The sequence below is a fragment of the Dendrobium catenatum genome, unplaced genomic scaffold (genome assembly GCF_001605985.2).
Source record: "Dendrobium catenatum unplaced genomic scaffold, ASM160598v2 original_scaffold_197822, whole genome shotgun sequence".
Taxonomy (NCBI): domain Eukaryota; kingdom Viridiplantae; phylum Streptophyta; class Magnoliopsida; order Asparagales; family Orchidaceae; genus Dendrobium; species Dendrobium catenatum.
In genome coordinates this window covers 107,721-121,724 of record NW_021516239.1, presented here as the reverse complement: position 1 = coordinate 121,724, position 14,004 = coordinate 107,721, and the positions used below count along the sequence as shown (strand labels likewise).

Sequence of the window (14,004 nt, the reverse complement as noted above, 5' to 3'; positions counted from 1 at the left end):
ACTATGGCCACGGGTTGTTGCCTGCCAACATGCGTGCCAATCACCAATCACAACTATAATTTAGTTTTATATTGCATTCATTTTACTTCAAACTTAAAAAAAAAAAAACTATCTATATTCATTTATTTATTTAAACTAAATCAAAATTTTAAATATGTATTCTTTTTACCTTAATTTTATTTGTTTTGGGATATTTAAGTCATTTAAGACAAATTTATACACAAGGACTGAAACCCAAAATCTTTTAATTAGAAGTCTAAACTCTCAACCAATACATCAAGATAAGCTGTGCTTAATTTTATTTAGCTCTAACTGACTGAGCCGCCCAACCAAACTAGGCATAGATGTGCTTGACCTTGAAAACTACTTGTGACCACTCATTGTTGGGAGCCACTGGATGACTTCACGAAATAAGATGGAAAGCCGAGTGGTCGTTCCTTGCGAGCAAAACTTTGCGGCCTTGGAGGAAGGCAGAAGCTCCTCCGATGGAGCTCCGGGCTCTTCCTTCGTCAGCACTTTCAGGTAATAACAGCCCTAAACTCTTTAAAAAAATGAACATACGGAAAAAAACCGGCATTAAGAATTCGAGTGAACTAATGCAGAACTCCTTTGTCTTAATGAACTGGTAGATTTCGTCTGCGATTTCTCAGATAGTTGTATTACCTTTCAAGTGATCGAGGACATGCATTCCTCCTTTGTTGAAATGCCCATTTGTGTTCAAGTTGTTTATACTTTATTGGCAGAATCTTGTGCAGCCGAGCTTTTGAATTGTTATAGATATCTAAAATGGCTTCTTCTTGGCCTAATATTTGGTCATAATCTTGAACGAAAGTTATATGCTTGCAATTAGGTTTTCTTGTCGATATGATTAGGTAAAGTAACTTTTAAGCAAATGCTTCTTGATAGCAGAAATTGAGTTCTACTGCATGTCGTATCTTCAAAGCTGAGTTTGAGTAGACGGATCTTCCTGAACTGTATACCCTACGATCAACTTTAATAAAAAGATTAGCAGGTGACTTTGTTCCCAAGAAAATCCTTCAGTGCACAAGTCAGTGACTGAGTTTGAAAGCAAATAAAAGTTGAATAAATTAATTAGAGTTTTTTATTTGGGATGAAAGAATTAGAGCTCAGACGGGTCTTTTACCTTGCCTTTTTGTGGATATTTATAGGCATTTAAACGAAGGGAATTTTGATACTTTGAGCAGATATATACGATACTTGCGCATTTTGGATGTTTTTAAAGTGTTGTGTTGCTTTTAAGAAAAGCTTGAGCCTTTGTCCTTTGCTCTCCATGATTATTATTGGCACTTGGGTTGCACGATGCTGCTTCAAGCACAGTGAAGTCTATGAATTCCACCTTTCTTGCTCCTTTCAAGCACATTGGAAGTGACAATATTCGTTGAAGTTTGTGGGCACTATAAAATATAGAGGGGTCATTACAAAATATTTTACAATCTTGAAAATTCTTTGCGGTATTTATTTGATATATAATAGGCTTCGAGGATATGTTGGTTTGATCAATATCCCTTTTTATTGTAACCGCAATTTTGATATCACATGCATACCCCATTGGGATTGAAGTCTAATTGAGACCTTAAGCTAATCATTGTAGAACAATTAATGTGAGGGGAGATTGCATTGATGTTCTTGAAATTCCATTGTGTAAAAGGATTTTTTCTTGGTTTACCCCCAATTCTTCGTAGTTTGATAACTTCATAAAAGTATCAAAGTTGATCTTTAGATGGAAATATTTTTAAGATATCAATATTCTTTAAAATCCTCTTTCTTGGATTTTTTTTGAATGAGGCACTCTTGGTAGGATGACTTATTGACGAAGTCTTCTTGACTAAGAATGTAGCATTGATGAAATAGTTGGTTATATGACCAAAAGAGTAGACAACAAAGTTATATATAGAGGTATAAGTGATAGGCTGACCTAATTTAAGAAGTCACAGTGAATAGTACAAGTGACATAATTAGTTGAGGATTGAAGACTGCAACCACATATAAAGGCCTGGGCAATGTGGTCAACTTAGGCAATGAAGCTGCATGAAATAGTGTAGGTGATGCGACTTACTGAGGAATGAACTCCACAGCAGCATGTAAGGTGTGGGCAATGTGGCTGACTTGAGTGATGAAGCTGTTTGAAGGAGTGGAGGTGATGTGAATAATTGAGAAGAAAATGCTTGAGCTTCATGCAATTGTGCATATGCATTAGACAGTTGGGGAGCGAACTCCATGTCTACATGTAAAGTGTGGGAATCTTAGCTGACTTAAGTTATGATGCTGCATGAAAGAGTGTAGGTGATGAAACCTATTGAGAAGCAAATATTACGGCATCATGTATGGGTGCAAATGACTTAGCTAGTTAAGGAGCATGCATCAAAGTTTCATAAAGTAATGCAAGTGACATTACCCACTAAGGAGCTAGCTGTGAAGCCACATGAAACAATGCAAGCAACATGGTCACTTGAGGATAATGCTGTGGAATTGTTGGTGACACAATCGATTATGAAAGATTGGAATGCTGGAAGAAGCAGTATACATGTTTTAGTCAGTTTTGGAGCAACAAAAAAGTTGTAGGTGGTAGCAACATGACCAAGGAACGAAATGTGAAGCTACATGAAGTAATGTAGCTAAGCAACGTATCGACTAAGAAGTGGGTCTCGAAGTTGCATGAGGTAATGGAAAAAATCTAGTTGAGTGGGCATTGCAGCTCATAGAGAGGTGCATATGACAAAATTATCATAGGAACAAGTGTCAAAGATGCAAGAAAATGAGTAGGTGACAACGCTTTTAAGTAGATGGCGTCGAAGTTGGATGAATAGATGTATGAGGTGGTGTCATTTGAGGGACAAGTGGTGGAATTGCTGAAGAGGTGCAAGCGATAAAACCAACAAAAAGTAGGAATGGAAAGTATATAAAGAGGTGCAAGCAATGTGCCATCTATGGAGCGAGCATGGATTTGCATGAAGACGTGAGAGAAATTAAACTGTATTTTCATTATCGTTTTGAGGTTGGTGATAGAATAGTTAGAGCATATGGCATCATTATTGGATGCTTCTCGTATGAGAAAACCTTCCTTCATTGCCTTTTAGTAGTTGGTGGAGGATTTAGATATCCTTTGAGTTTATGATTGTTGAAATATGATCGGAGGGTTGATGTTTCTGAAGATGAGAGGTCCGATCTTTGTAGATCTTGAGAAGGCATATTCAATCCTTATGCATAGATGCATGCTGATGGCATTAGTTTTGTTTGTGATAGTGGGATGTCCTTACCTATAGTGAACGCTACATTGTTGCAAGGCCAAAATGATCTTAAATGCTAATAGAATTTCTGTAGATGAATTATCTTAAGCTTAATACCCATATCCTTCACACGATCAACTAAGATAAAAAAGTCAGCAGGTCAACTTGAGGATTTTTTTTTTCTTTGTGAAGATCTTCCCATTCTTGAGTTAGTGACTGGGTTATGAAGGAAATCAAGAGCTGGAACCAATTATGCACAATTTTTTCCTTTAGGATGAAAGAGTGATAGCTTAGAGTATAACCATTTACCTTGGTCCCTTAGAAGGTATTTATAAGTGCTTCAATGAAGGGAAATTTGGTATCTTGACTTTTGATTTAGTGGATAGGCCGACAAGATTGCCTTTGAAATCTATATTGGGTTGAAATGCCTCATTGATTGAGGTTATTTTTATCATGATCGATCTAAGGGTAATGAGTACCACATTGCCTTTGATATATATGTTGGATCACCACTCTGCTAGCAATGATGGATGAATTCAGTTGTAGAACTAGGGAGGGCCGGAGGGGTTAGGCACAACCGCTGCCCGTTTGAAGAAAAACCTCTTATAATTATGTATAATATAGAACTTTCATCATAAATCATTATTTTTTTATGTTAGTTATGTAAGCTTTGCCCTCTCTAAGTTTTGGGTAAGCTTTATTTGTCCCCTCTTACTTCAGATTCATATTGCACCATTAAATGGATTGATAGAGATCTTAGGTCCTAATAATATGGCACAGTTGGAGATCTAAATTGGATGACCTCATCCAAATTGATTGCTTTAAGTTTATTGTTGATGATGATTTGAATTGGATGACTAGATTTATGCCGGAGCCTTGATATTGGTGTATATTGACATTTGCTTCATTATGTTGAAGGTAGTTTGATACAGATTTTGATGCAATATGGTAGTGTAGGAGCTCGGACCATCATCGTATTCATCCCTTTTTACGCAAAGAATATCTGGTATGAATCCTGATGTCCTCGATTGGACTTTTGGAATTATTTGGAACTATTTTTAATGGTCATATCAAATTATTTATCACGTTGACTGTTGAAAGTATTTGGAGCTATTTTTCGGGGCAATATCAAATTAAAATCATGTTTAGGTCCTTCAAATAGCTTCTGCACTCGGTGATGCCTATTTTCATAAAGTGTCCTGGCTTTTCCAAGTCGCTTGATAAGATTCACTTGCTGAATGGGCTGCTACCTTCCGTTGACAGTCATATTTTTGTTTGTTTTTTTCTTATCCTTTGGTTGCAGAGCACTTGATTTCATGCATTGTGCCAAGATATATAAAGATAAAGAATATTTGTAAACTGAATTTAAAAGAAAAGGCGGCTGCTACGAGGAGAAGTTTTGACCAACTTTTGAGGTTTAATTTGAGATGTTCTGCAAAGGGTGACAGTGCTACAGTTTCTGCTTCAAATGCTCATGGAATGGAATTGAGTTTCTCTAATATTCCACCACATGATGCACGTATCCTTTACTCTGTAGCTCCTTCCATGGGCCATAATAAGGTAAGTTATTGATTCTTACTGTCCTGTGTAACGTTGTGGATATTTACAGAGATCATGTTATATTAAGAAAGTCTTGCTTTGGCTACACACCTTCGCATTCATGCAAAAATTGTAATGCAGCTTAATTTTTTGGAAAGTGCTATGCTATATTGCACATCCTATTCTAAATTTATTTGATAGTGATAAACATTATTGATTATTATCATAACTTCTTGAATCCAGTCATTGCTAAATCAGTATGCTGACATATTTAAATATTACGGAAGGCATATGAGATGTTGAATATGTTTTATTGAGGGTTGAAGGAACTCCTTGTAGATACTTATAAAGCCAACTTCTTTTATTTCCTACTTGAACAATGTTTTACCTTATTGACAGTACGCAATTTTTTAATTTAAATGAAGATATCTTTATTTTGAATTGGAGAGGTTTTCTGAACATTTATGCTTTTAACGTTGAATAAGATTTATGATTGCTTGGTACCTGTATTAAGGAGATGGTAACAGCCTTCATACGAGCATAAAATCCCTTATCTCTCCAAAACCGGTAAGAGATTTAGTGACACGACTCCTGTTGTCACGTCTTGCATGTCAACGTTCTCCAGTCATTGCATTTAGGTTCACTGCAAGTAGAACATCATGCTAGTGAGGTAGTTCTAAACCATGATACATTAAAATATTGGGGCCTTTTCTATTTGCAACAAGCTGCTTTTTGAGTGTTATGCTTGCCACATGATTTTTGATTGTTCCCCTTGGATGTTGATAGGAAACACTTGTAGATCACAAGTATTTCCTATCAATCTTCTAAAAACAACGAGAATTCTTCACAAAAATCCGCACAAAATCACAAAAACAGTAGATAATTTGTATTACTTGATGAAAGCGAAACGGAAAATAGCAAGATGCACTTGATCCTCTATTCGAGAGGAGGATCGATCTCTCCCAAATCTCTAGATGCCGCTAAAGTCCAAAGGAAACCTAAATCTAAGAGATCTCAAATTTCAGCCAAATTCAAGATGCCCTAACCCTTGGAAAACAAAGTATTTAATGCATACAAATCAAAAGGAAATCCCTACACAGTCCATACATTCAAATTTCCCTACCAAATCCTTCAAAAATCCTTCCTAAATCAGCTGGTTGGCGCTTGTGGTGCGGTTGGCTACCGAAGGAGGCGGACGTTCCACCTCAATTTCGCCTGGGCGATCCTGCGTGGATCGGTTGGACCGGTTTAACAATACTACTCTCCCAAAGATTCACCTTGTCCGCAAGGTGGAAAGACGACACCCTCCATTCCTTCATCAGAAACGGTAAAAACTTGAAGAGTTCGGTCCTTACACCTGTGCCTCGGCGTATACCTCTCGTCACATCTGAAACAGAGCCACTTCGCCCTCTTCTCCTATAATTCTGTCTTTGTGAGCTTCTTGAAGTTGTCCCCAAGTCTTTCTTTTGCAGTCTTTTCCTTCGAAGTCCCTCGAAGAGTCTCTGGTGTTGGCTCCTTGGATTTCAATAAGGTGGCAGTCATATGGTATGATCCTCCTGAGTTGCTGCCTCCCATCTCTCCCTCCAGGTGCCTCTGATCTTTTACCAATTGAGCTAGCTCCATAGCCTCTCCCAAGTCACGAGGCCTCATTACTCTAACCGCTGCTCGGATCTTTGGGGTCAATCCCTTCATGAGGTTTTCCTCTAGCACTGTCTCAGAAAGGCGGTCCAATCGGTTAACAAGGTACTCAAATCTCTCCCGGTACTCAGTCATTGAACCCTCCTGTGTAAAGGCGAAGAACTACTCGTAGAAGTCTCATCCCCTGCCAGTTCGAAAACGTTCTACCAAACAATTCTTGAACTCTCTCCAACTCTATATGTGTCGTCGCATGTACCTCCACTGATACCGAGACAAAGCCTTCCCTTCTATACATATGCCCGCCACCGTCAATCTCTCCTCTGTCAGCCCATTAACGACGAAATATCTTTCTACTTTGTAGATCCACCTGTATGCATCATCCCCCTCAAAGATTGACATCTTCAGTTTCCTCACCCTCTGGTCACACACGTTTCCCCTAAATCCTACATATCCTCCCATTCCTCGAAGCGGAGGTGCTCCCCAATTGTCATGATCTTCCCTCCGGCGATCATACCCAAACCATTCATCAAAATCCCCTCTTTTTCTTTCAAAATCAGTACCCAGACGATCAAAATCATCCCCTCTCCTTACAAATTCAGCACCCCTTCTTGCGTAGCCAATGCTCATCTTCTCCCTAGAAAGTGGTTCTAGAGGAGGCATTCCGTCTTCTCCCTCTAAGATCTCCACTTCTGGCTTTTCTCTTCCCCTAGACATGTTAGGGTTCCCATCTCTTTCATGGCCGCCGGTAGTTTCATTTGCTTCCGTTGTGACCGGTTTGGTTTTGGCTTCAAGCAATTTCTTCAACATGTCTTCCACCCCGGCGAACTTTTCCTCCATCTTTTCATTGATGGATGCAATTTGACTTTGAAAATCAGTCATCTTTTCCTCAAAATCTGCTTTGAGTTGCCCAAGTTCTCCATCCAAAACTTTCACTTTCCTTCCAGCCATTGGTTCCCTTCGATCGACGTGCTCTGATACCAATTTGATAGGAAACACTTGTAGATCGCAAGTATTTCCTATCAATCTTCTAAAAACAGCGAGAATTCTTTACAAAAATCCGCACAAAATCACAAAAACAATAGATAGTTTGTATTACTTGATGAAAGCGAAACGAAAAATAGCAAGATACACTTGATCCTCTATTCGAGAGGAGGATCGATCTCTCCTAAATCTCTAGACACCGCTAGAGCCCAAAGAAAACCTAAATCTAAGAGATCTCAAATTTCAACCAAATTCAAGATGCCCTAACCTTAGGGAAACAAAGCATTTAATGCAGACAAATCAAAAGGAAACCCTAAATAGTCCATACATTCAGATTTTCCTCCCAAATCCCTAAAAAATCCTTCCTAAATCAGCTGGTTGGCGCTTGTGGTGCGGTCGGCTTCCGAAAGAGGCGGACGTTCCGCCTCGGTTTTGCCTGGGCCGGTCCCGCGTGGACCAGTTGGACCGATCTAACAGATGTTCAGTGCATGGCTACTCATGCGTAATTATTGAGCTACATTAATTGGGTATGAGTAATGCAGGACCTCTTAGCTTTTAGGATTTTTAAATGCAAATTTAGGATGAGATGCCCAAAATCACACATAAAGATAAAATTTGTAGTCCACGAACTTTAGTTTAGGCAGAATTCATCCGTTTTAATAAACATAAAAATTAACTATAAAAAAAAATATGTGAAAAATTCTCATCAAATGATGATTTAGGATCAGTAAAAATTTACTTCGCAATAAAAGTTATCAATAGAAAAATCACACATCAAATAAAAGTTTGCACAGCATAAAAAAATTCATAATGTAATAGATTTGATGATGTCAAATCACATGCAAATCAATCATAAATTATGTAAATAAAAGTACTAAGAACAGAAGACACCAAATGGAAGATTTAGGCTTCATGCTTGTACAAGTAGGAAGTTTTTCCCGAAAGTTGTCAATCAACACTTGAGCCGCACTCTTAGAATTTTGATCCAACTAGCACATCGAAGTTTAAGAGAAAATTGAAATTCCATTATGCAATTATTTTTTGCATGTTTCTTCGTCCCTTTTATAATCACACGAAGACCCAAATCGATAGTTTCCTCAAATATAAGGAAAAAAAAATCCTATAATAGATACTATAATAAAAGCCTCAGATCCCAATTTCAGTAAATTCTGAATTGCTGTAGTGCTAGAGTAAAAGATTAGCAAGGTCTTGAATCCAACTACATTGCAAGATAACGAAGCAACAATCTTTAGGATCCCTTGCTACAATGTCAGAACCAGAGCTATGAAAAGATCAGACAAAATAGTAAAACGAGGATTCAAAAAGACTGATCCAGGCTATACTAAATCAATTGATTTGAAGGAAGTTATAAATGCAAGTCACGACATTTAACAATCCAGCAAAAGTGCAAATAGCCGTAAGTTTTTGTTGGGGGGTGTTGGGGATTTTGCATCAATTTGATCAGTTTGGAAAAAATTAGCTTTTACGAATTGTTCAATTGATATTTGTCTGGTAGATCTTTGTGAGCTTTGAAATTCATGGCCCGACCTCTAGTGAGTGAGTTTAAGTATTTCAGGGTCAAATTTTCAACACAGATTAGATTGAATATAAGATACTGTCTAGAGATTTTTCCCTTATTTTGTGAGGATTTTATGATCAAATTTCACGTTTCTCATACTAGTAAACCTTTATGGTTAATTATCCCTCTTGATAATTAGAGAGAAATATTTAAATTACTTAATTAACCCTGCTCTCCGCCACTGCATTCCACCCATAGTGCCCATAGCCACCCAAAAACCTGCCCAGCTACAGTAATTTTTATATTGGAACAGTATTGGATTGTTTTAACTTCAGGAATTTATTCAGTTGAGATTTAATTCAATAACTTCCACCTCATTGCAAATTAACATACACTTCTATGCAACAATTTATTCTATTCGACCAGTAGAACACAATGACATGCTTATTAATGATTTTCGGAAAAGTTGAGATTTTGTGGTATTTTAAAAATTAACCAATAGTGGCACATACCTAACCAACTTCGGATTTTACAATTTGTATATGTGTTCATACATTGCATATACATTTTAATTTGATCTCGAGCTAGCTCAATTCAATCCAGCTTCTGCTCAATTTATGTTCTATCTGAGCTGTGCTTGGCTCATTAGTCGGAATTTGATATAAGCTAAAAGCCAATCCAATTTTGGAGCAATTTTTTGTCTTGATAAATCTAACACCCCTAGGAAAGGGCTGAAGGTTCATGAGCCATCCAGGATTGCAAGCATAGCCAATAAATACAAAGGAATGATGGTGCTTTACTATTGCGGAGGGGAACAATTATTGCATTGGTGATCAAACTGCCCTACAACAAGCTGGGCATTATGCCTGGTAGAAAGAAGGCATTATAATGTGTTCAATGCTAATTTTCTTCTTTTGCTAGTTAAAGTGGAAAACTCCTTTCCGCTTGCTGGGTTCTCTTTTAGGTGTTTAGGGTTTAGATATTTTTTTATAACAAATTTAGGGTATCAAATAACAAATTGTTAGAAGATATTCAGATAACAAATTATTAAAATCTAAACCACAAACTTTACATAATCTATGTGGCCCACCTATGATGGTTGTATAATCAATAACAAATAATTCAGACCTAAATCACAAACTTTGCATCATCAATGTAGCCCACCCATATTAATCAGTCTAAATTCTACACTGGTTCAATAATCATGTAAATTATGTTACTAATCTACCATCAAATTTCTTTTTAAGACTCGTTTGGTTGCTTGGAGTTTAAAAACATATATTTTGAAATGTTGATTTCATTTTCTTTCATTTCGAATGTGACGATAAAGTCACCACTTTTGTAAATTTGTGACATTTGAAACCATTTTATATTTCTAACTACTTCCTGCCAAATGATGGTCTTGACAAAAATCACTTTTTTTCAAAATATGTTTTCAAACTTCAAGCGACCAAATAAGCCCTTAACGTAGTATGTTGAATAATTTTAACTAAAGGATCAAAGTATTCGTTTAAGAAATTTTAAATTCTTAATACCTAACCATTTAAAGAATTTTCATTAATAGTTATTGGCATTTATCTATTTCCGCAGAGCTGGTTCTTTCTTTTTAAATGTGCTAATAAAGAAGCAGTAATTTAGAATTGTAAAATCATGATTATTTATGAAGGAAAATAGAGTATTAATTAAAGCAAGGAATTACAATATACCTCATTTCTTGTCTCCTGATTCTAAATATAATTCCATTGTTCTTTTGATCTACCTGTAAGAAACATTTGTTGGTTTTAAAATGTATTTGAATGCATCCTGTAGTTTTTACCTGTCATTTTTTGTCTTTTCTCGACATTAAGCTGCTGATATTTTTATTTACCAAGTTTTTTCATTTTCTATAGAGCTGCTAAGGTTTCTGAGTAGTTTTTATTTGCCAAGTTTAACTTCTAAAATTTTAGAATGACATTATTTTTGGTTTCTGAAACAGGAAAATCATCCTGAATCCAATTTAAGGGTTCCTGCAATTGTTAATGCTCTTGAGGCGTTTGAGCTCACATCCAAGGTAAGGAGAAAGAGCAAAATATCTATCTTCTGTCTTTATAAGCAAACCATACATCAGCCTAGCCAGGAAAATCCTATTTTATTGTGACACTTTATTGCAACATCTCTAAGTTGATACTTTCAAACCGCAAAGCGTGTTGAAATGCATGCATTGATGGATACGCAATAGGGATTTCAAGTTCATAAGTCTAATGCATTTTATTAGATTAGGTCTGAGTTATTATCTTTCGGTGGTTCTCACCTTAGATCTAGGTGTCACGGTCTAACTTGGAGTTTTGAACTAACAAGGTGGAAACAAATGATTGAAAGGATTTCATAATTCTTTTAACAAAAATTACTCAATAACTAAATATCCAACTTTAACCGAAAGCCTTTAAAATAAATTACAAGCTAAACACATAATAAAATAGTTGTTACTTTTTTTTTTTTCAGTTGGCCATATCTTTTTGTACATAAAACCTTCTCGATTAGCTATTTAATCAACAAGGGATTTCTGAAATTTTCAATTTAATGGGTTGAGTTTTAATTAAAAAACTCAGTAGTTATATTAAATTATCAAACTTTTTATTTAACATACGTATAAATATTTAATATAGATTTTAGTGCTATAAATTTTTAATTGATAAAACGTTCTTCTTGATTTCTATTTCTTTTAAATTTTATTCTTTTAATAGCTCCTTTTATTCTAGGAGTACTATCTAAATTTTATACTCAGAAGGTAATTAATTCTATTTTTCATTTTCCATTTATTGTGCATGGTCCCTAGTCAGTACCATTAGAGAGTGAACTTTTGTATTTGCATGCAAGCCATGCATATACCTTTTCCATTTCAATACTTTCCATTCCAAGTTGTAATTCATTTTATTTATTTCATTTTTCTTTATATATACATATCAATTTATATAAGGAGTTTTCAAAGTTATTTAGTTTTCTTTAATTTAATGTAAAATAGTTTCTTAATGGTGTAAACGAGTCAATCCGATTCTCAACTTGTTCGAACTCGACTTGATAACTAGCTTATGAGGCGAGCTTTTCGAATTTTGAGCTCAAGTAGATTTATGAGCTTGTTCAATAGTCGAGCCTAAGTTCAATTGAGTTGCTGCTCTACTCATTGAATCGTTGAGCAGCTCGAGCGGGTCAACTAGGCAGAAGGTGGAATCACGAAAGCGGAACCGGAGGCAAAAGCGAAAGAGGAAGTGGAAGGCGGAATCATTAGAGTGATCTTGAGCTCGAAGGCTATGTAAATCTATCAGCAGAAAAGAAATTTGGGAGGAATATATGCACACACACAGAGCGAGAGAGAATCACCAAAATAGTTGCTTGACTCTTTATGAAAAATCAAAATAAACTCAATTATATTAAATGACTATTTTGATCCGCCAGCTCATTAAAAAGGAATGAAATTATTTTGATTCTTTTTTAAGAATTTGAGGGACCAAAATGGTCATTTATTATAGTTTGAGATTATTTTGGTCCTTTATAAAGAGTTAATGGATCATTATATATATATATATGAAAAGATTACTAGCTATTTAGTAATTTAAGATCCTAAATTTGGAAATCCTTTCATGGAGATACTTTCAACCTTGAGAACATCTTTCTCAAGCTCAATTAAAATTTTCAATTGATTATCGAACAAGAAGTTATTATGCATTGAACATAATTTTTTTACTTCTTTCCCTAAAGAAACTTTATCAAATAATTTAAGAATGATTATAATTTTTTAAAACATTGAATTTTTTTACTTCAGTATCGTGGTTTAGAAGTGTTCGAAATGCAAAATTTCCCGCCTGCTTCTGTGGATGATATTGCACGTGTGCATGCAAGGGCCTATGTAGCGGGACTTGAGAAGGTAACAGCTGCATTTTGATTCGTTGTTTCTATTGGAGGTAATGTTTTGTTAAGTTCTTCTTTCTTGCTTTATTCTGATTTAACAACATTGCCCATGAATTAAGTACCTAATAGAAATATGCCCTTCTTTGTCTCATCATTATACGGTAAGGATGCAGTTGCAACCAACTGATAATATAATATTGTCAGTGCTGCAGGTGTTTCTGTTTTTCCAGGAGACGCTGAAGCCATTCAATTCTACCTTTTTCTTTTGTTGTCCTTTTACTTGAATTTCAATTGTTTTTTCTCTATGTACAGATGCATTTCATGTCACTTGTAATCTTAATCAAGTGAGATCAATATAATTCTCTTAGATTTTCTCATACTAACCAATTCTAATGTGGGAAGCTGGTCATTGTGATAGTTTTTGATTTGAATCAAAGCAATTACATTACTCAAGAAATTTACTGTCATGCCTTTTTTATCCAATGAATTTCTTCTTTGAATTCTTATTCCCAATTCTTTTCTTGATAAAACCATAATCCTTTTTTCCTGTTATTAAAACAGCTTTATCAGTTTCAAATTCAAATGTTTAAATTCTCGCTTGACAATGAGTCTCACTGAGACCCTTTTTTTTTCTAGTAGGCTATGTCAAGGGCCACTGATGAAGGAATTATTTTCATTGATGGATCAGGACCAACGTATGCAACTGAAACAGTAATCTTCAAGCATCAGTCTCTTTTTAATAATATGTTTTATTTTAACTTTGTACATGTACCTAGCTGAATTTTAAGCCTTAACTAATTGCAAATTTATGCCTGTCCCTGTGCATATTTTTGGAAACAGAAGAAGAATCCAGTGCTAGTTCAAGACCAAGGCTCTAAGAAATAAAGAAGATAGCCAAATAGAAAAACTCACTAATAATAGCCAGATCATATTGGCTTTGTGTTTTATAGAAAGTTAGAAAGGTAGAAAAAATTATTTTGAATTTTATTGGTTAATTCTACACAAAGTGTTGAAGTTTTTATAAATTTCTCTAAAAGGCTTATAATGAAAAGAAATCAAAGCTATTTTAAAAAAATCCACAAGAGAGTTCTATGGCTAGAATAGGAAAAGAAGACATATGTAGGGATTCTTGAGCACATGCATTCATCAAAACCTGAGGGCTATAAGAGAATCAATCCAACAGTTAGATCCTTT

At 35.5% G+C, this 14,004-nt stretch overlaps 1 protein-coding gene across 10 annotated transcripts in view; it reads left to right on the top strand.

The window, feature by feature from the left end:
* Window positions 1-366: 366 nt before the first annotated feature.
* Window positions 367-14,004, top strand: part of LOC110111204 (histone deacetylase 14) — a 45,939-nt gene continuing 32,301 nt past the window's right edge. For all 10 annotated transcript variants that reach the window (XM_028692419.1, XM_020842974.2, XM_028692420.1 and 7 more), the window contains exons 1-5: window positions 367-522; window positions 4,552-4,808; window positions 10,901-10,975; window positions 12,725-12,826; window positions 13,450-13,521. In XM_028692419.1, the coding sequence (XP_028548252.1) occupies window positions 486-522; window positions 4,552-4,808; window positions 10,901-10,975; window positions 12,725-12,826; window positions 13,450-13,521 (543 nt within the window). In that variant the 5' untranslated portion in view covers window positions 367-485. The remainder of the gene's footprint in view (window positions 523-4,551; window positions 4,809-10,900; window positions 10,976-12,724; window positions 12,827-13,449; window positions 13,522-14,004) is intronic.